This window comes from Phocoena phocoena, chromosome 4 (genome assembly GCF_963924675.1).
Source record: "Phocoena phocoena chromosome 4, mPhoPho1.1, whole genome shotgun sequence".
Classification (NCBI taxonomy): domain Eukaryota; kingdom Metazoa; phylum Chordata; class Mammalia; order Artiodactyla; family Phocoenidae; genus Phocoena; species Phocoena phocoena.
The window spans coordinates 31,900,869-31,926,178 of record NC_089222.1 but is presented as its reverse complement, the minus strand read 5'-3'; the positions used below and the strand labels follow the sequence as shown (position 1 = coordinate 31,926,178).

Here is a 25,310-nt window from a genome sequence, read left to right as displayed (position 1 = left end):
GAATGAGGTACATGAGCCCTCTCCTCAGCAAATACCTTCTCCTTCTCTTATGTCAAAGCTCAACTTCAGAAATCTCTAAATAGAAACCAGGGAAATACAGTAAGCCGAGGAACAAGGGCCATCTCCAACGTTATCATCTAGGGATTTTAAATGATTTGAAAAATATCCTTTAGGTAAAGGGTTACAACACAACAGATCAGGGCAACAGAAGCTTTTCCTTCATCCTATCTTACGGTCAGTAAAGTAATAAAACAAAACTAACTCCTGGAATATCCAAGAGCACTGGCTTTGGAGTCAGAAGGCCTGAATCTGACCTTATGCCTTGTGTGACTTAATAGCTGTGTGACTCAAATCCTTAGCGCCTCAGTTTCCGTAATCCATAAAAAAGGGGAGAAAAACACTCATTACAGTTACTAAAAAGATAAAATGAGATTATGTATACATACGGTCTGAAACAATTAAGCCTGGTCTATGTTTAACATAGGGTTATGATTTCCAAATATGCTGTATAAAGATCAACTTTTGGTACAGTATCTTAACATATACCAAATATTTCATCATTATTAAGGTACTACTGAGGCAAACAGAACACTTAAGGCAAACAGAATTCATAAACTTAGAGCCAGGTATACCAAGCTATTTAGTACATTCCATTGGAGAATTCCACCTCTAGGATTCAGAGATCCCCCAGGACTTCCTTATACACCACTTTACCACAAGATTTTAATTAAAAATACAATAATCACTAAAAAGCGTATTGAAATGGTTCCAAGATACATACTACTTTAACAATAAAAGCTTCAAGAAACACCTTAACAGCAACCACAGACTTAAACGATAAAAATTTCCATTTCTCTCCGTGACATTTAAACCCTTCACTCTGATTACTGTCAAATTAATCACATCATGTTCCAAATCTGACATATTCTCACTCTTCCATATTGTTACACAAAACTGCCTTCTACTTGGAAAATCATCTGCTTCTCTCATCAGTGACCTAATCGGAATGACTCTTAAGATTCAACTCTAGAGTTAGCTTCAGAAGAAAGCAAAATAATGGGTTGCTTCTGAGGACAGAAATTGGGTGGCTGGAAGACAGAGGTAGCAGAATGGCTTTCAATTTATATTCATATATTTTGAATTTTGAACTGTATAAATATATTGCCTATGCAGAGAATAAGTTGATTTTAAACAGAAATCAGTCTAACTACTTCATCCCCACACAAATCTGACTTGATGTCCTAAATTGTTCCCATTAATAACTTAAATTTACTCCATCACAGCCTATAACTTATATCAAAGTATGCAACTTCAAATCGTAATTATTTTCATATAGCCTGAGATCTTGGAGGGCAGGATAGTTTTATTTCTGTATCCCAGTACTTACTACTCAGAAACCACAAAGAAAGTTGAATGATTCACATATTGCCACTTTAAATGTTTTCCTGGGCATTCAACCTACTTAACGAGTATCTGCAAACTTCATTTTTTGTCACATAATAGTCTGGGGGCAGGAAAAGGGTTTGACCAAGAGGAAGGTTTAAGTTGGCAGCTCTCTCATGAAACATGTCTATGTATGGACTCATACTCAGGGAATCTTAAAATCTGACCAAAGGCTCAAATTCTAATTTTACCAATGAGGAAAACCAAGAAAGTTAAATGACTTGACCAAAGAAATCAGCTAAATGGTGGAAGAGCCAGGATTAGAACACAATTTGCTGTACCACTTAACTACATCATGAGTTTTCTGGCCTGAAACAATGTCTCCTTTTCTCTGATTATATCCATGCCATCCAATTACATTTTTGGATCAAAACTAAACATTCTTGGTATGGTTTGTAGCATATCAAGAGTTGATCTGGAAAAACAGTGTACACACTGAAACACTGATGTTTCTGTGATGTATGTTTGCCATACATACTGTTTTAGGTTATGCATGATTGTTCACAAATCACTTGCATACCTCATTTAATCCTCTCAAACTCTCCAAGGTAGGTATTATCCCCATTTTTCATATGGGAAAACAAGGCTTAGAGGGCTAAATAACTAGCTCAAGGTCAAATGTCTCAAGTATGTGGCACAGTTGAATTTCAGCCCAGGCATGCCTGACTCCATTGTCTATAATGGTTACTCATATGATATACTATAGTACATAATTAAACACACTATTGATTTATTTGATCAGGAGCCCCCTCTCCTTTTTTTGCTTTTGTTTTGTTTCCAAAAGTTAGGTAGACCATATAACATGGATTTGTTTTGGTTTAACTTACAAAACCTGTTAGTAAAACTGAATTCTAATTCTACTTAAGAAATTAGTCAGCCTTAAACTTTGTTTTGGGTATCCTTCATGCACAGATTAAACAATTTACTTGTGTAATAATGAAGATGGATAGCCTAAACCTTTACAAAGAACATTTAAAACACACCAGCATTATTTCTAATAATTGACACATTAATCGTAGTCTCTCTTCTATACGTCAATACTCTTTAGTCAAATTACAGTGAGAGCTTATAGGAAAGGAGGCTTTAAGTAATTTAACATTCAGACTTCACTTATTTGTCTTGCCTACTCTGATGAGTATAAACCATCAAGACATTTACTAATCGTATATGTCCGAGGTGAACAGTATTAAATTAACTCAATCATCTACAGAATTTTCACATACCTGTCATATACAAATGTACAACTTAAAGAATGTGAGTTCATTCTTTTTAACAAACGGTAGCTTGAGTACAAAGATATAAAACTAAATACTTTTATCTGATTTGGGGCTTTAAATTTGAGAGATAAGCAATCCAGAGTAGCATATATGAAATTTAATTCACCTGATTTAAAAGTAGATCTTATGCACATACTTTTTAGAGGTAAAGCAGATAATCAATATACCTTTAATATTACCAGCCAAATTTGAAGTGTGTAAATTATATCATGAAAATCACATAATGATGTATGGGAATGATATAAATTGGTTACTGTTCCTAAATCTTTACGGAGGAGTCCCAATTTTTACCCTAAGCAATGCCAGATTAAGAATATAACAAATAGAGTAATCTCAATCTGGTATGTTCAAGAATTGCTGTGGGAGGGCTTCCCTGGTGGTGCAGTGGTTCGGAGTCCGCCTGCCAATGCTGGGGACGTGGGTTCGAGCCCTGGTCTGGGAGGATGGCACATGCCACGGAGCAGCTGGGCTCGTGCGCCACAGCTGCTGAGCCTGCGCTCTGGAGCCCTCAGGCCACAGCTACTGAGTCCGCGTGTTGTAACTGCTGAGGCCCGCGCACCTGGAGCTCGTGCTCCTTGACGGGAGAAGCTGCGGCAGGGCACCATGGTGAGGAGTGGCCTCTGCTCGAAGCAGCTGGAGAGGGCCCCAGAGCAGCAACGAAGACCCAATGCAGCCAAAAAAAAAAAAAAAAAAAAAACACAAAAAAACAACAACAGAATTGCTGTGGGAAAGGCCTAAATTATACCAATGATTCAGGAATGCATATTCTTTGTGATGCGGTAATTCGTATTACACCATTTAAAAGAACAGCTTCAAATCACAAGTCTACTGGTTTAGTATAAAGAAAAACAAACTTAAAGGATTTATTCCAATTCAGGAAATTCGCTACACAGACCCCTTAAATATTGTCATCATTAAGATTTCTTATTAAAAATCTGCTCTTCCAAAAATAAAAAATCTGCTCTTCCCATTAATAAAAAATTACTTAGAAACATCATGGTTCAGGCTACATTTAACCAGACACACCTGTTTTTGTAAAGCCTCTCGTATTTCGAGAGTAACGCAATTAAGAAATAAATGTATCTGTTTGGAAGAGGAAATACATACTGGTCTAAAACAATTATTAAAAGAAGGAATTAGACCACTACTCCTCACTATTAACATGTGTTCCTATTCCTTCTGAGACCGTATTTCATGTCATTTCACTACCTTTACTTCTGTGTTGGTTACCTGCCGTTACTTCCTACTTCCACAACGCCCCAGCTTCTACCATTTCGGGAGAGAAAAGTCAAGATCCTTTTATACTCCCCTATCAACCATTCCTCAGGGAAGAGATTCACTCGTTTCTTTACCATCTGATTGGTGGGGCTGCTCTTTGTTACTCGAGGACTCTATAGAGCATGACTGCTTCCAACCTCTTTTGGTGCTGAGAAAGACTAAACTCTATTCTAAATTACCAAGTAACAGATCCATAAATCCAGTATCATGTTTTATCATTTCCAAATTAGTGCTATCAGAATTCTCAAAGAACAAATAGATTGGTATTACATTTATTCTCATAAAGGAGAAAGCATATATCCCACTATCAGTACTGTGAAAAAACAAAAATGACTTCTCATAAAGGCAATTTAGTTCAAGATACCCTCCCCATCCCTTACAAGAAAAAGACAGTGTTAATAAATTAGTTACTTGGAGTGTGTCTTCTCCACACACATAAAAACCCTTATATTTTCTAAAAAGTTAACCAATGTTCAGCCTATACAATTTAGTTCACACAAAATTTTAAACAATGGTGTATCACTGTGAATAAAAAAGGCCATGCTCCCACTTATACAACTCTTGGTTTTAGGAATTTCAGGCACTTTTGGATCATCGGCCTTTCTGGAAATCTGTGATAATTTCCTTAACTTAGAGCCACGTTTATGACTAAAGCATATCAACATGGCACCCTGATGAATGCATCAGTATCATTTTTATACTAAATAATGATGTCACTCATACACAGGAGATACTACACTTTGATTACAAAATCCTTACTTACTTAGATAGGCCTAAGATGGTACCTGGCATGTGATTTAAACATCAACTGTAAAGCTGCAAGACAAAATTACCTCCACACTTCAATACTGATAAAGAACCATAAGCTCCCAAAGAAACACAGATTCAAGTTAAGGAGCTTTCATTTTTAAAGACTAAATGCAGTAAGACTTTTTCAGAGTTCTAAAAAGTTCCCTACAGATTTTTGAAACAAAGTAAGAGTGACAGTTCTGCCTCCTCATATACATTTACATAATCCTCTCTTAAATGTCAGGTTAAAAAAAAAAAACTCCATTAAAAGAAATGTGTATATATGTATATCTCATACATACATCTATATATATATATGAAGTGTACAAACAAAATCTATATTTATAGCACATACCAGGACACACTATTTAACACTCAGAATTTATAATATTTTATCAGCAGTCAATAGCAAACTACACAAATAAAACTATTAACAAGATATAAAGATATCTGCCACTAGAGGATCCTTACAATCAGGTTTCCAACAGTCTTTTGGTTGCAGTTGACAGTTCACAATTGCAGCCATTCATAAGAGTTCCTGGCATGTGGCCTACAGAGTTCAGATTGGTCAGCTATCTATGGAAAATGATCTGTACCGTGTTCCTTTTCCAAAAGGGCCAGTAATATTTTGCACCTCCCCCTATTTAGCAAATAGGAGTCTGTTAAGCGTGTAGGTAAACAAATTTTGTAACGTTCACTGTAAAAGTGTCTATGCATTTTTTTATGAACTATATTTTCAACCATTATTATATCCTCCAGTTTAAACAAAATCAATTTGAAGAATCTCAACAACTGACCATAAACTAGAATGATATATAAACTTCATGCTAATTAATACCATATGGTCAATCGGCAATGTTAACTCACAAATTTAACACTTTTCTTATTTTGTATATACAACCATCACCCCTTTTAAAGGTATGATAGTATATAAGGTCTGATTCTTTAAAATAAATGGTCTCAGAATGAGCCAATACAGATCCTTGTATTAAGTAATGTGAACAAAATCACAAGACAGAGTGCTTAATATATCAACTTAAACCACCTGATCTTTTTGTTAATCTTCCATTTTCCTTCCTTTTCTCAACGAAATAGACTGTGTTTACTAACGTCTTAATGGTTTTTAAAAAGGCAAACATCTTTTTTTACAAATATTTTCTAAGGATCTGAAATTTGTCAACCTATTAATAATTACTCAAGACCTCTCACTCCAATGTTTTATTTTACATCTGAATGACTGCAAATAAAATTGTACGAAGATTTTAATTTAAGAAGGCAACCGAAAATCACATTAAAATCACGATTTTGTTAGTACTATCTCCTCAAAAGTAGTCATCTCAGTAATTTAAACATACGCCTGGAAAAACTGTGTTACTTAATTTCAAGAATACAGCTTTAAAAATGCCCTCTCTTTTACAAAGGCTTTCCATTAAAAAACAAATTTAAAAAGACCCCCAAACTATTTCTACTTAATGGATTTATTCCTTCACCAGGTGTGTTGGTCCAGTGACAAAAACAGTCAAATGTGTAAGATTACATCTTGGAAACTGGCATGTTGAATTAGAAACCAATGAAAAGGCTATAACAAAAATTAGAAATGCACATTTGATAAGCAGTGAAGATTTTAAAAGACTGGGTGGGGGAGGGAAGCACCACATTGAAAATAGGACTATACACAAATGAAAACCCCTGCACTGGATTAACTGTTACAATTGATAAGAACACTAATACAGTCGTATCTGTAGTTCAAGTAGTCACAAGTTTGGAAATGAGATTCTTGAAATTCAACTTTTTTAATAAAGTAAGAGAAGAAATAAATGCATCTTTGTGGTCATACCCTAAAGAATACATCCCAGAGTTTCCATTTACCAACAGATCTTTCTGCTTCATACCATATCGTCACCAAAAAGTTCTGGGGAACGTAATTACAAATGCTGTAAACTGAGAGGTGTGAAGAGGAGAGAAAACACATTTTTCATTCATAGGTGTGCATGTGTTTTTGGGGTAGTGAGGGGTTGAGAAAACCAGTCATCATTTCTTGAAGAGATACAGTGTACAACAGGAACAGAGAGGTAGTAAGCAAATGGTTATTTACCAACCCATCACAAAAAAACTGGCTTCTGGCAGCTAGAAAAGGGAAGATGCCTGTTGACTATTACCAAAGGTGAACAAATAAACTCAAGTGGCATTTCAGGTGTGCCCCTACGTGTGAAAAGTGAAACATGGCAGAAAATGTAAAGAGGGATATTTGAATGGCTTGTGGAATCAGTGTCTTTACTTGGTAGTCCCATCCATATAAAATTTCTCCATGACTAGCTAGCTGAGCTCACTCATGGACACGTGGTACTCTCTAAGAGTTCTTAAATGGAAGAAAGACTCCCCACAAGCAAGTCACCTACAAAAAAAAGATGAACTTTGAATTATAAAAGGCAAAGATGATGAATTTCAGTGAGCATTTTTCAAACGAAAAGAAGTATATAACAAAAATACAAAGCTAATTCAAAATGAAAAAGAAAAGAATGTGAAGGAACTCAGAATAGGAAGAAAAAGCTTTAACAGCTCTCATTGTAGTCTACATACCAATTATTCAAGAAATCCATAAAAATAGTTCTGCTCTTTCAACACATCTAAAATTAACCTCTCTCAAAACAAAAACCTCAGAAAATAAATTTCCAACTGTAAAGTACCTGAAACTTTCTCTGTAATTTTTAAATGTAATATCTGGTAATAAGTCAGTTTTTAAACATTTGCATTATACCATTACATCAAATTTTCATGTGACATTTCCTCAAAACCACTTAAAATCCTCATTAAACCATAACCAAACATCAATTGTAGTAGAATTGGTATAGTAATACACCAATTTTCCCTTAAACTATTTAAAAGCATCCCCCCTAAATACAGGGAGCCAATTGTTAACGTTTATACTTTTACTGTAAAATTACTCTAATTTCAAGAACTACAGCTTTCACTACTGTCAAGAGTCTCCCACCTCCCTTGACTGTAGTAAAAAGATTGATGGAAGATAAGAACATCTTTCCAATACACTTTTTGCTTTAAAAAAAAAAAAAAAAGCATCTTAAAGAAGTCACTGGGAAGCCTCCTGACCTTCTATCCTCTTTTATTAAAGGGCTGAAGAAGATATGATCTTCAAAGCCGGATTTGACATTTCACCATTATCTCTCCAGCCTTTCCAGATACACTGGAGGAGATACCTTACGTGGCTCTTTCTCTACTAGAGGGCTTTCTGTTTTTCCAGAATGGGAAATGTTTAACTAATTTTATCTCTCAGTCTCAAAACTCACACCGACAAAACACTCTGCCATTAAGTGTTCAAGTGTGATTGATATCTAATAAAGGGACAATCCTACACGGCATAACCTACTAGCCGCCACTTCTAAATTGAGGATTAAACTAAAATCCACCCTTCTGAATGAACAATGTTGCATTCCTATCCAATTTAGTGCTTCTAAACAACTGTGACACCAATTCTCTCCTTACACATCTTTTTTAACATCAGCAATCTAAAATTAATGTTTTTTCAAGAACCGATGAATCAATTTTACTAAACACAAACTTATTTTTATATTTAGAAACATTAAGGGCCTCAAATTGAGAAAAGAACCCCCCACAGTTGCATCCTAAACTACAATGTCCGGTCAAGCATTCCCATCAAATATTTCAAATAAGATTTCCATACCTGTCTTCATCACCATCAACAGGAATAGCTATGCTGAATACAGAGGTGGAGAGACTGTTCATAGGTGTTAACTGAAGGGGGTTTGCCAGGGCATCTGCAACAGGAGGCTTCACAACAGGCTTAATTTCAGCAATGAGAGAAAGTGGTGGTTGAGGTAGGGGTTCGGATTTTCTTCTAGTATCGTCAACTTGCCCGACTAAAGGCTGGGTCTGAGTCTGAAACTGGCTTAGATCAGACTGCGGTAGACTCGTCGGTGCACTGGCCGTGCCTGGCGCTAAGGGCAGCCCCACGTGCTGGATGATGCTGCCGCTCCTGCTGACCGGAGGATGGCTGCCCAGCTGCTGCGCCTGGGCCAAGGGCGCGGGTACATTTGGCATAGTAACAGAAGTGGTAGACACACTAGGCACGCTGGGAGCGGGCGCGGCTGCAGGCACGTTCGGAACTCCGGGCACCACGGCGTGAGGGCCGCCGGGCACTGCCGATGGCGCGCCGCTGCCACCCATCTGCGGCGGAGGCGCGGGCTGCGACTGCCCGGCCCCGGCGGGAACCAGGCCCGACGGCGCCGCGCCTCCCACGGCAGCCGGGAGCACTCCGGCCGGCTGACCGGGCGCGGCCGGTCCGCCCTGCGCGGGGCCCGGCCCCGGGGCCACGGCTTCGCCAGGCAGGGAGGCCGCGCCCATCATCTGCGCGCCCGTGGAGGAGGCGTTCTGGCCGGGGCCCCCGGGGAGGCCGGCTGCCGCGGCGGGGCCCGCTCCGGCGCCCGCGGACGAGGGCTGCGCCGGGCTGGGCGGCTGCAGGCCGGCCACGTGCGGCTGCAGGTACTCACTCTGGCCGGCGGGCTGGACGGGCAGCAGATGGCCCGGCGGAATCTGAGCCTGGGGATACGCGAACTGCTGGGGCGGCGGCGCGGCAGAAGCGCCCACGGCCGGGCCGGGCTGCGGAGGCAGGGCCAGGCCGGGCTGCGCCAGGGTTACATTCGTCAGCGGCAGCCCCTGTCCGTTGGGCCCCGGGGGGACGGAGCCAGGCGCGGCGCCCTGGGGCTGGCTGGGTGGCGGGGCTGCCATCATCTGCGGCGGCCCGGCCGCGGCTCCCGGGAACGGCGGCAGCGGAGCCGAGCTCGGAGCCACAGCCCCACCTACGGGCGGCGGCTGCGGCTGCGGCTGCCCAACGCCAAAACTCTGCGGCGGGGCCGGGGCGGGCTGGCTCATTTTCTCCGACGGGGGTAGCTGTGACACAGCAGTCAAGGAACTGTCAGTTCCCGAGTCGGGCCCGTGCGCCCCCGGCATGGAGGCCACCACCACCACCACGGACCCTCCGGTGGCGCCCAGGCCGCTGTCCCGATCCGCAGCCTGATCAAAAGTATTGCTGTGCCTAATGCAATCCCCGGACCGGGTCAGGACGCTGCTGTCGGAATCCCGCTCATAGTATTCCATGCACGTCCATCGGCCGCGTCTATACGGCTCCCCGCTGCCGTGGTCCAGCTTGATCACGCGGAAACGGGAACTACAAGTGGTGGGGGGCTGCGAGGGGGCGGCAGTCCCTGGCCCGGCGGAGGGGCCCGCGACCGGGGGGGCTCCGGCGGCCCCTGAGGAGGGGGCCGAGGGGGCGGCCGCCGCTAGGGTACTGGCCAGCGCCCCAGCCACGCTGCGGGCCGAAGCGGCTCCTCCTCCGTTGGCGGGAGTGGCCGCCGCGGCCGCCAGCTGACCGTCCAGGACGAGGTTGGGGGAGACGGTACCGGGAGTCTCCGCATCCCCAACATTGTTGAGCGTCTCTTCGGAGGAGCTGCGCTCGCAGACCTCCTCGGGGCCGTAATCCGTGGCCCGAGAAACATCGAATATCTCGGAGGAGACGTCCTCTGTGCGTGACTCGTCCGGATCGTCCAGGCTCTCGGTGTCCTCGGTGATGCTAGTGGCCACCTGGGCTGTGGTGACACTGGTGATCTGGAAGCAGCTCTTCTTCTTGGCCGGCATCTTGGACATGGTGAGGAAGGCTGGAGGGCAGAGAGGCACGCCGCCTCCTCTGCGATCTTGCCGGAAACCAGGAAGGGCAGAGCAGGGCCCCCAAAGACAAAGTCCGCGTCCGCGCTGGGGTCTGAGGCCCGCCGCTGTAAGAGTCACGGGTTGATCCGTGCGTCGGTCGCTCCGCGAGACATCCTCCTCCCGTTTCCTTCTCCGTGTCGGTCTCTTCGGCTCTGCCCCCGTCTCACTCGCGCGGCGGCTCCTCCTTCCTTCTCGCCTCCCGCAGTCGCGGTGCCTCAATTCAGTACCCCCAGTGGCGGCGAAAGCGCGATCCCAGGGGCGGGCCGGCTGCTTCCTCCTCGCGTCTCCGGGCCGCCGTGGTCAGTCCAGCTCGGCGCTCCGCGCGGTCAGCAGGCCTAGGCTGGGGGTGGGAGTGGGAGGGCGAAGGGGAGGAGGCGGCGGCGGCGTGAGGGGCGGTGCTGTCCCGCTCCTCGAGCCAGTGCCGGCGTCAGCTCCGGGCTCTCGGACGCCGAGAGGGAAGAAGGAGGAGTGGCGAGTCCGGAGCCGGGGATTCCTGATTCAGCCAGGAGCCGCGGGCGGGCGGCGGAGCTTCGGTGTGGCCGGGCGGCCCTCCCTCCCCGGCTCTAGCCGGAGCTCAGCCCCAGGGACATGTCGACTGTCTCTGGCGGAAACCCGCTCCGGGGGAGGGGAAAGCCGGCTCGGTCCTCCCCTTACAGGGGGAGCCACCCCCGCGGGCGGGCGGCGGCGGCGGCGGTCTCGGCCTCCCCTCGCGGCTCTTGAGAGAATGAGGGGCGGCGGCCGGCGGGCCGGCAAGCGGGGGCGCTCTGGCTGTGTGAGGTAGCGGCGGTAGCTTCTTCGGCTCCTCCTCGGTGCAACCGGTTCGCAGGCTCTGGAGAAACTGAAATTCAAACTGCTGAAGCGGCGGCTGCAGCTCCCTCCCCTCAGCCAAGATGGGGCTGAAATGGCCGCGCCAGGGATGCTGGGAGGAGCAGCAGCCCGGCTACCGCCGCCGCTGCTGACTAAAATGCCGCCGCTGCCGCAGCCGTCGCCAGCGCCGCAGCCGCCGCCGTTCCGTGACGCACCGGCGTCGTGACGTCACCGCCCCGCCCCCTCCGGTTTCCTGCAGAGTTTCGCGTGGAGGCTGGGGGGGCGATGGGCGGGGCTAAAGGTTAAAAAAGGGGAGCGGTTTTTTTTTTAATTTAAAATTTTTTAAAATTTAAATTTTGCGCTATAGGTCTTTAAGAGTTGAAGAACTAAAGACTCTTACATTCCAAGCCTAGAAAAACTTAGAGCCGCGCCAATCGAATGTTTTTATATCGGTTTATTCCGAGACACTGAAGACTGGAGGTCATGTGCTTGCTGTGTCTAATGTTTAGCAAAATCTTAGTGAAACAAGGCGATAGGAATGGGGGCTGCGGGGGGGGGGGGTTAGCTAGGATAAGGAGGGAGACGGCTGGAGGAACCGAATCACTTAAAAAAGTCTTTCCTGATAAGAAATGTTATCCACTATAGTCAGCGGAGTGAAACGTTGAGAGAAATGGGGATGATTAACCAAGAATAGCAAGCCAGATTGAGTCAGAAAAAAGATCTTATAGCCAGAAATTCTGTCTCCAACAATGGCATCAGGAGATGGTTTCTTGCCCAGGGTGAGGTCAGTTTAAAAAAAGATTGGAGGTTACCAACATATTCCTAATTTTCCTGAGTTTGTTGTGATTCCAGCATCGAAGAGTTCATTTAAACATCTTGAGATTGTTTTTACTTTCAGCGTGAAATCAGCTTATGGGCTCCATAAATGTAGAACCTACTGCGTTAAATAGTTGTAGCTCTTTCTTTTGTTTATTCTAAAACTCCTAGTTGGAGCCAGAGTGTTAGATGTTTTGGATTGGGCCATGAACAATCAGAACAAGTTAGAAAGCACCCTTTCCTGTCCAGAAAGCAGCTATGAAAGTACTGGAGAATTTATCATTTAGTTGCCTTCTGGTGAAAGAAAATGGTAAGGCCATTCTTTTAAACAGTTAAAAGAGGAAGGCGGCTCTTGAACTTTGACATACTAATACATCATTTAGGTAAAATCTAAAATGTCTTGATGGAATTCAAAATTTCATATCTATTACAGCTTTAGCAGTAATACCATGATGAGTGACATAAACCAGTTAATCACTGTACTCAGTTCTCTAATCTTTGAAGAATAGAAATACTTTTTATCCCAAAGGATGTTTTGGTAATTAAAATTTACAGAGAATTTTTTAGGTCCTTAGTTGTAAATAATATACAGAGATTTGTCATTTAACTTTAGTAGAACCCATGTCCTCCATACCCAAGTGACTGAGGTCAGGATGTGAAATAAGACCACATAATAACATCCCTGTTTCTTAAGGGGGTGGGAGAGAGTAAAGTAACAAAGTGTAACATTATGCTGCTATTGTGGCAGAGATAGCTAATGGAATGTTTCACTTCTAAATCTGTAATTTCAGTAATTGTTAGAGACAGTTTTCCATCAGTAAGGTAGATCAACTGGTTACATCCAATATAAATTTATAAAAACTTAATTTCATTTTGGATTAATTTCCCAGATTGTTAAAAGGGATGACCATTGGGTGATGCTGACTGTGCAGCTTTTGGAAAAATAAGTATTGTATGCCTGCTTGTCCCATTACGTTATTTTATAACATCAACTTCTTGATTCCTTGTTATGATACTCTTAAATCGCACATTTAAAGGAATCATCTTAAAGTAATCTGTAAGACCGTTTCTCCTTAAAGAACATGTAAAGAATTTATTATGAAATGAAAATGATGACAAAGATAATTTAGAAGACATCAGTAATGGGCTATATTTCTGGTAAGGGTGGGGTTAAAGATGTTAAAAGACATCTAGCAAAAAAATAAGATTTATAAAGTTAAAATGTTTTATTTATCTGTTTAAGGATTTGTGTGTGTTTAAACTAATAAAATAGTTCTCTTGAAAGTAAGTTTTCCAAAAGCTTTAAAGGCCCTAGCTTCTTTTATACATTTGCTCTTTAAAAATGTAAGGAACTTATTGCATAAAACTTCTATTAAGAAATGATAAGAATTCTGGTTGTTGCAAATAAGTGTGAAATCATTTTATAGAGAGCAAAAAATCATATAACTGCAAAAAGCTATGTAATTTCTGGTTGTTCCACAAAAAATTAAAAGCTGTCACGTAACTAATTAAAATGATAGAAAGCAGGATGTACATGCAAGTATGTGTGTGTGGAGAGTTCATAATAAGTAACTCGTAACTCTGTAGTCTAACACACTGGAACTGGGGAGATCCTTGGAGTTCCATACCTCAAGACTAGGGGTCTTACTGCAACTATCCTGGCTTCCTGTCTGCACCCAGAAACTTTAGGTGGAAACTGTGGGAATCCTTGGTTACTGCTCAAGGACCTCCAACTTGACTGTTCTACACTTTCTTCTTCCCTCAAAGATTTAATTTGAAAGATTTAATTTGAAGCAATGTATGAGAACATCATATTTAGGAAGAACAATGCAGGGGGAAAAATGACTTAGAAACTAAGGACTGTTTCCGCTGATTGGAAAAAGACAAAACAAAACAAAGCAAGAAACAACTATGGCAGCAAGATCTTTTCATCATTTGAGAGAATCCTATCCCCAAATTCTGCTAGGTTATCATCTAACCATATCAGTTACCAGATGGAAAACTGTTTCATAGTCACAACATCCTGGAATGTAAACTACAGATATACTCAAGAAAACCTGATTTTTTATTTTTCCAATGAATGCGTATCATATTTAAGTTAGTAATGGTACATTAATCCAAACACTCTGGGATAGAGTAAAGAAAATCATATTTTCAATAGAAATGAAGCAACTGTCTAGGTTAAGAGAAGTAACCTTTAGAATTAGTACTGTCAGTCAGACGGTGACATTTATTGAGCGTTCCCTTGTGTGCATTAGGAATTGGATAGCTTGTATCCCAGCCAACAAATTTTTCTGGGATTTAGAAATAACATGTTTATTTTCTATATTTTTATCACTAAATTGTTAGAGAAATACAAAGTGGAGGACTAGTTTTCAGGTTCCAAAAAGCGTTTGCTGGAAATAAATATCAGTTTTCTGAACAAGTAGTACTGGACTTATTACTACGTTTTACCTGGGGTTCCATTTCTGGAACAATATCTTATTAATAACCCCTTGCAGTGAAGCCGTTGTGTAATATTATCTAAAAAGGGGGAAAAAAAGGTAACAAAAGAGGACTAAGGCTAATGAAATTCCATGAATATGCTTATAAAGAAAAACATAATCTGATTGAGATGTACAAACTTTGAGAATGAAGTGTGTAAAATTTTCACATGTATGAAAAGTTCTATTAGCTACTCTTCTAGAGTTCAATATGCTATCAAACAATGATGTCTTTTTTTAATAGTGAAGATTTCCTGGAGTTCCAAAGACCTTTGAAGTTCAGGCAAAATAGAGCAATTTGGTGGAAGAAAAGGGTGAATTTTGAACTAATAATAAATATAATGTCCTATTAAAGCTTTTTTTCTTTTATTATGGAACTTAACTTAGAATCTAAAACATTAGTTCTGTGGTTTTGAAATCTAGCTTAAATGCTGCAGTGTAGGGCAACTTCAATAGAAAATCTATTAATGACTATATTCTTTTTTTTTTTTAACATTATATGTTACCATTTGGGATAAAAGAAATCTGTGTTGCCTAACTGGAGAGAATTTGAGATCAAGAGTAAGCTCCAGTTTTGCTATGGACTTGTTTTCTGACTGCTGACAAGTCTATATTAATCCCTCAGTTTCCCCATTACTAAAAAGAAGCAACATTGTGGTAAAGAGGCGTTAAACCACCAACCCCAGAGAAAGAATGGATGGAAAAAAATAACATGTGGCAGTGTTTTGGCATCTTTGGAAAGAACTCAATGTGATGCTACTGGCAGTAATGTTTTCAATACAATTTGTTAATTAAAAAGAAAGTTACAAAGTGTACATGATTTTAGGAAGAAGCCATATTCTGTCGTAGATGAACTAGTTATTTACAGACATTTAATGGCCTATCATTGGTAATGTGAAATCATCACCATCTATTCTGTCCTTCTTGTGTATATGAATTTGGTATATGCACAGATGTGATTATGTATCATTTCAAGTGATGACATACCTTTACTTTTAAGTTGTAACTTTAACACTCACAAAAGAGCATTGAAAGACATTGCCAATTTCTAGACTTCTGGGTTATAGTTCCCTATGTATGTTACTATTATCATCTTACAAAGTTTTTAAAAAGTGTGTTTGAGTGTAGAAACTTGTATAAGCTTTATATGGACACGAAGGTGGTCTAAGTGTTGTTGACTGATAATCTGTTGGTCGTTCTAACCTGGCTAATTGGACTGCTTTTAATTCATAGGAACAAAGGGTTGAAAGGCACAGATAGAATCTTGACTACTTTGTATTTGAAGTTACATTTTAATTCAAAACTATTTCTTTCATCACTGGAAACAAAACACTTTTAGCATTTAACTTTAGAATACTTGAAATCCTACTTTGACAGCATTCATTCTCATTAAAATCTCAACTCATGATCCATGTTTGCACAAGGATTTGGGTATTACTTAAAATGTCCGTGTAATGAGCTGCTTCTCTGCAAATTAATACTCACTTCCCTTCCCCATCTGTTGCCTGGGATCTTTGGAAAAGAAGGGAAATAAAGGAAAAATGCAAAATCAAGGTGAAATGTTAACCATAGGGTCCTTCCAGTTGTGGCCATGAAATCCCTAATGAATAATCATGATAGTATTACTATGACATCCATTTTGTGGCACATCCCTATTTTTAACCTAAATTGACTAGATACAAATATATTTTCATCTTCAAATATTTAGAATATTTTCTCCATCTTCGCCCTGTCTTTTCTGGATTTTGATACTAATTTTTCTTATTTTGCATACTCCAAATGTTTATTCACTGACTGATCTAATTCTAGATTTTTGTTTATAAAAATTTCATTCTTACTTGCTGTATAGGTACTCCATCAATACAACGGTTTGACCCTCAAAGGAAAAAATATTCAACCCTTTCCACAGAAATGCATATTTTCAAGAAAGAAATTATGTGGTAATGATTCATTCACATTATCCAAATATTCTCTACTGAATTTCTTTCATCTTAACTACTGTGTTTAAAATAATTTTGCTTTTTAATATTTCATTTGAAATATTATATTTTGGTGAAAGAAAAAAATCTCCTAGTAGCACCAGCCTTATATTTTGAACAAACAGCTTTAAATATCTACTTGTTCCTTCATTCAAAACATATTTAGAAGCCCACTATATGTTGGCTTCTTTGCTAGACTTGGGGAAAACACTTATACCCTTGTTCTAATAGGTCTTATGTTTTAGTAGGGAAACAGACACCAAATAAAAAAGTTGTAATTTCACATATTCATAAGTGCTAAGAAGAAACAAAGCAGTCATGGAAGGTGGGAGCCAGGGCACCTTAGGTGTGTGCCAGGTGGGCCCTAGGAAAGGCTCTTTGAGCCAAGGGCAAGCTTGTTGTCAATAGCCAGCATTTAAGGAGGAGAGACAGGTGCAGACAATGACCCTGAGGTAGAAACCAATGTGTGGTGGGGAGGGAGCTGGAGGCATCTGGAGGGAGCAGGGCCAAGTGAAAAAACCTGTATTTTATTTTAAGTATAATGGGAAGCCACAGGAGGGTTATAAGGAGAGGATTAACATGATCTGATTTACATTTAAAAAGAACCCTTTTTGTTTTCTTAGTCTCTCATAGTTTAGACTATGTTGTGTATTATGTTTAGACAGATCTAAACTTCTCATTATATAGTCAAAGATAAGTTTATAGGGCTATAATTTTGTCATACCAAAGTGGTAGAAATATCTAAGAGTCTACATGACAGTTCTTACATAGACATTTAATAACTTTATAGCAAAACAAAAGCTTAATACCTGTAAGAGAGAAATCTTTTTCTCAATGAAACCCTAAACTAAGTTAATGGCAGTGATTTTGATTACTCAAGAAGAATGTGAAATGCCCCATTTAAAAAAAAAAAGAAAGAGAAAAAACAGCTCTGAACAACAGCAAAAAAAGAAACCGTTTTGCTTAAATGCAATTATTAGATAAGTGTGATAGAACCACCTGACAAGAAGAACTTCTAACAAGTAGAGCTAATTTTAGGGAGGCTCAGAGCTGAGCCTCATTTTCCCAGTGAGATAAAAATATACATAGATAAATCCAGGGACACTTGGAAGCATTCAGTGAGTCGTAAAAGAGCCACAGAGGAGGAACCTTTATGGAAGAGGTAGGAGGCAAGGCCATACATTTTGGTATTGGTGGGTTAACTTTCTTTTAGAGATTACTACTTCGTATTTCCCTTTAAGGGAATTTTACTCGGTTTCATGGGCTATTTCTCTGTTAGCAAGAGAATGCTAAGATAGCATTATTTAATTGAGGCTATACCCTGGTGGACCGGTGGTGACAACTGGCCACTGGTGACCTGGCCACTTTCTTCACCCCTTCCTTTATCTTCTCCCAATTCCAGGCCGTTGTATATGAAGGTTAAATTAGTTCTTACCGTGGTAAACTCCAAAGCAGGGCCATCAAGTCTGATAGCTTCAGCAGAGATAGATGCATAGGCCATTACTACTTTCTCTGGAGCACACAAAGTTCATTTATCTTCCTAGTTGAACATGGGAGAAGAAACACCTAGATGTTTTGTACCACAGGACTTTATGTAAATGTGAACGGACTGGTATAAATTCCAAACAAAAAGGAAAAGGTTTGCTTACCTGATCCAACACTTTTGAAATATATTGTTTATTATTTGATGGCAGTTTTTGTTTTGTTTTGTTTTTTAAATTTAAGGTGTAGAGCATAACGATTTGACTTACATACATCATGAAATGATTACCACAATAAGTTTTGTGATCGTCCATCATCTTATATAGAACTTGGTGGGTTTTTAAAAAATTTATTAATTATTTTAATTTAATTAAAATAAAATATTTTAATTTAATTAAAATTATTTTAAATTAATTATTTTAATTAATTTATTTTTGGCTGCACTGGGTCTTCTTTGCCGTGTGCAGGCTTTCTCTAGTTGTGCCGAGCGGGGGCTACTCTTCGTTGCGGTGCGCGGGCTTCTCATTGCGGTGGCTTCTCTTGTTGCAGAGCACGGGCTCTAGGCACATGGGCTCAGTAGTTGTGGCCTGTGGGCTTAGTTGCTCCGTGGCATGTGGGATCTCCCTGCACCAGGTTTTAAGATTTTATAAATCTAGATTTCCAAAGGACAAGATTGGAGTCCTGGTTTTGTGTGCAACAGCCAACACATAAATAGGTCCACAAAACGTTTTAGCTTTAGCTTTGGTAAGACTCAAATATGCTAGTTGTTGCCTGATTCCCCCGAGGAACCCTCCTGCCTCAGGACCTTTGCACTTACTGTACGTGCTGCTCATTCCCTGAGATATTTGCATGCCTAATTCTCTCACCTTCAAATCTTTGCTCAAATGTCACCTTTTCAATGTGACTACCCTGACTACCCTATTTAAAACTACAAGCTCCTCCCATACCCTCCCTCTTTCCTGCTTTGTTTTTCTCTATCACACTTATTACCTTGTAATATACTATGTCTTTACTTCTTTTATCTATCTATCTATTTATTTATTTATTTTGTGTTACGTGGGCCTCTCACTGTTGTGGCCTCTCCCGTTGCGGAGCACACGCTCCCAGCCGCTCCGCGCGGCATGTGGGATCTTCCTGGATTGGGGCACGACCCCGTGTCCCCTACATCGGCAGGCGGACTCTCAACCACTGCGCCACCAGGGAAGCCCTATTTACCTCTCTTATTTGTTGTCTACCTTCCCACACTAAAATGGATTGTTCCAAAGAGGTCAAGGGCTTTTTACCTGTCTTGTTCATTCTTGTATTTCCAAGATCTGTAATAGAGCCTGGCATATTAGATTCTCAATAGATATTGTATAAGTAAATGAATTTTCCATTTTTTACAACATCTTACATTTTCATTCAATACTATGAAAGTAAAACAATAAATATGCCTAAAATCATGGAACAGTGGGAAATTCCCTGCAAAAACATGTATCTATAAAAGGAAAAAGAGGGCTTCCCTGGTGGCGCAGTGGTTGGGAGTCCGCCTGCCGATTCAGGGGACATGGGTTCGCGCCCCAGTCCGCGAGGATCCTACGTGCTGCGGAGCGGCTGGGCCCGTGAGCCACGGCCGCTGGGCCTGCGCGTCCGGAGCCTGTGCTCCACAACGGGAGAGGCCACAGCAACGAGAGACCTGCGTACCACCAAAAAAAAAAAAAAAAAAAAGGAAAAAGAAAAAAATATTATTTAAATTATTAGACAAAGATTTTAAAAACATTTTTATTGAAGCAATTTTATTTTTTGCAGAAATTTCAGAAAATATGCAAGATGTATATTGGATCATACGCAGAAGTCCTTGAGAATACAGTATCTTTAGTATTCTGTAGAAACCATAAGATTGAAATTTTGATTAAGAATACACACTCTTTGACAGTAGCCATTCTTAATCATATTTAATTCAAGGCACATTGAAATATTTTGTATAATAGTCTAGTTTAAATAACACTTCCTTTACACAGGAAAATTTAATAAATAGAGCCACTCTAGGGGTTAAAAAGTCCTTATTATTTGTTTTTTTAAAATGTAGGTCTTATAGATATGTCACTATAGTAACAAACTTTGGAAAAAAGGCTCTGTTTTGAATTCACAGAGTCTAAGTGCTATGGATTAATGAATACCTAGGCTGAAAAAATGTCTTTTATAGACTCCTTGGGCTTTGTTTTCTTCATGTTTGGTTTGGCTGCTCTCATTTACATACTTGTTCTCATTAGGGTTTGAATTTCAGAGCTGGCCTCACTCTGCAATGGGAACAAATGTCTTGCCATGTGATACCAACTTTCCATTACATCCTGAAGCACTTGCAGTCCCAGAGGCAAAGAATTTATGGTTGGTACATGAGAGATGGGACCATCACATAAAAGAAGCCAAATTTGAAAACATATTTTTTTCTTGGTGCCAATGTAGTTTCAAGATGATAAGAATTCAGAATAATCATCTAATGACTAAAAATGAATCATTGTTAAAACACTGTTTTGGCATAAAATAGCTAATGTTTCTAGTTGGCTGATAATTTTCATAGCAACCATGGTATTTGGCATGTCCTAAACACCTTTCATTAGAAGTTTTCGGGCCCCTTTGAAGCAGCTCATTATACTCTGAAACAGTTCTGAGAATAAGGGAGAATAATATGCAAGTTCTGCTGATATTCTGTAGCTGTGTAGAGAGCCTCATGTAGCAAATACTGAAAATGCACTACAAGATATCTCAGTAATTCTCTAATCAATTAGGAAATTGAGTAGATGCAGCAAGAGACATTCAGAAGTACTGAAAGTCAAGCCCCAAGTTAGAATTTGGTCAGAATTCCAAACTTAATTGTTTTATTCTTTTTTTAAAAAATTGAAGTATATTAATTGTTTTATTCTTAAAAAATAAATAGATGAATCATGGAGGCTATTTCAATAGCAGGGTCACTATTAGTATCCATAAAAATAACATGGCACCATATTTCCACGGAGTTCTGTATACTTCCCTGTTTCTCCTTATTCCTCACTATGTTTTAGAGAATTTTGGTGGCAGGTATTATTTTAGTTTTGGCTAGAAAATCAAGGGAAAAGAGTATTGAGAATGGCAGTCAATAACTGTAAGAACTCATTATGAATCTGTTCATATCTCTGATCATAACTTGCATTCATGTAACACTTTATGGTTGTCAAACTCTTGCCATGTGTCATATCATTTGACCCTTATAACCCTATATCTGTGTGACCCTGGACAAGTCACTCAGCCCATGGCCATGGTTCCTATTTGGTAAACTGCATTTAATAGATGCCCTTAACTAAGTCTACAGGAATGTTCCAGAATTAAAAATAGAGTAGTCCTATGCATTATGAACTCTTTAAAAGAAAGGTATTATTATAAATGTAAGGTATTATTATTTATCTAACTTGGGAAACTGAAATTTAGAGAGAACAAGTGAGTTGGCCCTAAGTATTTGACCACATTGTTCCCAAGAAACACATAGAACCATGGATTAAAATGTTTATATTTTATAGCTTAGATAAAAAGCATGAGCTTTTATCACAAAGGGTAAAATATTGCCTCTTAAGTGGAGAATAGTACTTTTCAAAAAATAAAAACAAATATTTCTTCTGAACCATGAACCCACTAATTTTATTTAAATGTATCAAACTGAACATGATTTTATCAGTTATTGATCAACATTCAGGCTACATACATATGACAACTAATGGCAAAACCAATTTGTTTGAAAAGATACCCAATTTGGGGGTAATTAATCCCATAATTATTCTGAATTACATAAACTGAAAGGAGAAATAGGTAATATATATATTTTTAAATTAATTTATTTATTTTTGGGTGTGTTGGGTCTTCATTTCTGTGTGAGGACTTTCTCTAGCTGCGGCGAGTGGGGGCCACTCTTCATCGCGGTGCACGGGCCTCTCACTGCCGTGGCTTCTCTTGTCGCGGAGCACAGGGTCCAGACGCACAGGCTCAGTAGTTGTGGCTCATGGGCCCAGCTGCTCCACGGCATGTGGGATCTTCCCAAACCAGGGCCCAAACCCATGTCCCCTGCATTGGCAGGCAGATTCTCAACCACTGCGCCACCAGGGAAGCCCTGGTAATATTTTTGATAAAAATATTTTCCAAATATGTATACACATAATCAGAATAACATTTCATACGTAATAGTTAACTTGGTTGGCTAATATAGCCTTACCATATAGCTTATAGATTAGAATGAAACCTCCTTAAGAACATCGGATATTTTATAAGATGTCTCAGTTTGAATGACATGATATTCTCTAGCTTCTACATTATTCTTCTTTTTAAAATGTATTATTACCCAAATGTACATGACTGAAAGAGTATTTGAATTTACTAACATTGCTAACCTCCAAAAAAGATCATTTTAAATTATTTTATTAAAAACTTTTTTATAATGGAAAATTCCGATATACATAAAAGTAGAAAGAATTGTATAACGAATGACAGTACTTGCATATTCAGCGGGGTTCCTTGAAAATGGAGAAGTGAGCAACAGAGAGAGATTGAAAAGAATGAGTGTTTAACATGTGCCAGGCAGTGTGGTAGATGCTTAAATGTGTCTTCATTGAATCACCTCTAGTTTGGAGATGAAGACAGTGAACCTGAGAGAGACTGAGGACTTCCTGAAGAGATTAGAATCAGAACCATGTTAGAACTGGATCTGAGTACTCCCCAGGTCCATGTTCCCGCCATGACTCCATCTGATAATTTATGAACCACCAAGATTAGATGTTCCCAAACTCGTGAACAGTAACTACTTTCTGGGTTTTTGTTTTGTTTTGAGATCTCATGACAGTGGAAGGAGAGGCCAAGAGAAAGGGGTTAAACCTGTTATGAATGAATTTGAGGAGAAGGGTTGCTGTTAGTGAGGTTCTTGAGTGGGGAAGAAAGCTGGCAGGAGGTAGTTCCTTGCCATGTGAAAGAAGCAATGGACCAGCGCAGGCTTTGGGTTACGCCAGTCAATTAGGCCGATATGTTGAGAACCTCTGCTGTGGTTGAATAAGGCTCCCTGGAGGACGTTCTGTGTGCTTATATTAAGGAGTAGAGCGTTTATGATACGAGATAGAGAATTTTATTTTTCTATTCTTAAACAAAACAACTGGAAGTGTTGGGTCTGTCATTCTATTTCAATTAAAATGAAGATGCATCTTTAGCTGGAATGTATGTGTAACTGTCTTGGAATTAGACTCTCCAGGGTCAAACTATCTCCACACAGCAGACAAGAAAATTCCCGGGATACCAGGCAATGTTTTCAGCAGGCTGCTGCTACTTCCTGTGCCAGAGAAGAGGAGACTTTGGTTCTAATCCCAGCTGTGCAACTGGCAAATCATCTTACCTCTCTGGGCCTCTGTTTTTCCTCCTCTGAAAAATAAGTAGGCTGAACCAGACAATTCCTAGACCCCCTTCCAGCCCTTCCACTGTGTGGTTCCATGAGAAGAACAGAAATCACAGTTTATCCCTCAGGCCTTTTGGGGGAATAAAGCCAGTATGGAAGGAATTACCGTCCATGGTAAAACTCTCTGTCTGCTATACAAATTTTAGTATCCAAAGATTTAAAGTCCATTGATCCTGAAGACCTGCTGGGAAGCAGGTCAGTTGACATTTCCATACACTTATTTGAATGTGTTTTAGTGATGTTAAAAATTTTTTCTGTAAGCTGAAACTTTGCTTGAGAGTCAAATAAAAAGAATTTTTTAGCATTTCATTTTGAAATTTAAAGTAATTGACTTGTTTTGAGTGTCCTATTTAGGTACTTTTAAAATCTCAAATAATTTTGTCAAACACCCCCGAAATTGCACTCTACCCTCAGAAATTATTTTAGGAAAAATTGCTTGCTATATGAAATGGAATAGATGAAAATTTAAATGTTACATTATTTCAGTTATTCAAACATATATACATTAATGATGAATACATGCTAAGTGGAAACATTTTACTATAAAATTACATTGTGCTTTTGGACTACATAAAGTTCATTAGTTCACAAACGGGTGGATAACCTTGGTGAGAAAATGAAAAGACCTGTAATTGCGTGAAAATATAGATTCATCTTCTTTCGGAGTTGTTGTTTGCTCTGTACATGTGTTGAGTCCCTGCTAACTTGACAAGCGCTGCCTACTTGCTGAGGTTACAAAGATGAGTAAGATATGCTCCCTGCCCCTAGGAAATCATAGCTAGTAGATGTTTGTAGTTTGTCTGGAACAAAAGAGAGCTAATGAAGTTTTTCTATTGCATTACCTCATTTGAACTGATGAGTTGGTACTATTATTTTCTTTATTTTACTCACGAGGAATCTGAGCCTCATAGAGGTTAAGTTATTGTAATGGTCAACTTGTTATTATTTGCTCAGTATCTGTGGTTCTATTTAGCAAAGGCTGGGATCGTGTCTGTCCTTTTCACTCTGTAGCCCCAGTGCCTACCACAGTACCTGAACCTAATGGGTGCTCAATACACATTTGATGGATTAATAGATATTGGATTATTAGTACGTCCAACAAATATTGGATCATAAAAAAACACTAGTAACATTAGTCCTCTCACTCTTCAGGTAAGTGCTCTTTTACTATGCCTTGCTGCCTCTTTAATTATATCTGTTTAGTATTAACAGAATGAATGCTTCAGGTCTGGAAAAAGAATTATGTACCACCTAGTTTTTTAAATAAGGGAAGAGATTGCCTTTGAAAAGCAGAAGCTGAACACCATTGCAAAAATACCAGGATAAGTCCCCCAGATTTAAAACTCAACCATCAAAGTATTCTTTTCTTTATGAAGAAACAATTATGTCATATGTATCAAGCTTTGCCATTGTTTAATGGTTTGGAATCTTTTGGAATTAGCCATTAGAAGAGAAGGCAGCAAGTTTGAGGGTCTAGAAGTACCGTGTGTACTTCATTAGTAATTTGGATGGTATTTATGAAGCTCAGTTTATGGCTGATGCTAAGTATCAGGGTTATTAACACTTCAGAATATAAGAATGGAATTCAAAATGACCTTGGCAAAATTGAGAGTTGATAATCCTAAAGAGGAACACATGTAGGCAGGAAGGACAAATGTATGATAACTGCAATGTGCAACTGTGGCAGAAAGGAATTTAGAGTACAAATTCAGGAATCACAGAGTAATTCTTGCATTACATTCTCCAGACTGTTACTGGAATACTCCTGTCAGTC

At 40.0% G+C, this 25,310-nt stretch overlaps 1 protein-coding gene across 2 annotated transcripts in view; it reads right to left on the bottom strand.

Moving 5' to 3' along the window:
• Window positions 1-11,116, bottom strand: part of TSC22D2 (TSC22 domain family member 2) — a 50,557-nt gene extending 39,441 nt beyond the window's left edge. The window contains exon 1 of one of the 2 annotated variants that reach the window (XM_065876646.1): window positions 8,488-11,116. In XM_065876646.1, the coding sequence (XP_065732718.1) occupies window positions 8,488-10,466 (1,979 nt within the window). In that variant the 5' untranslated portion in view covers window positions 10,467-11,116. The remainder of the gene's footprint in view (window positions 1-8,487) is intronic. The other variant, XM_065876647.1, reaches the window with a different exon arrangement.
• Between the last annotated feature and the right edge of the window lie 14,194 nt (window positions 11,117-25,310).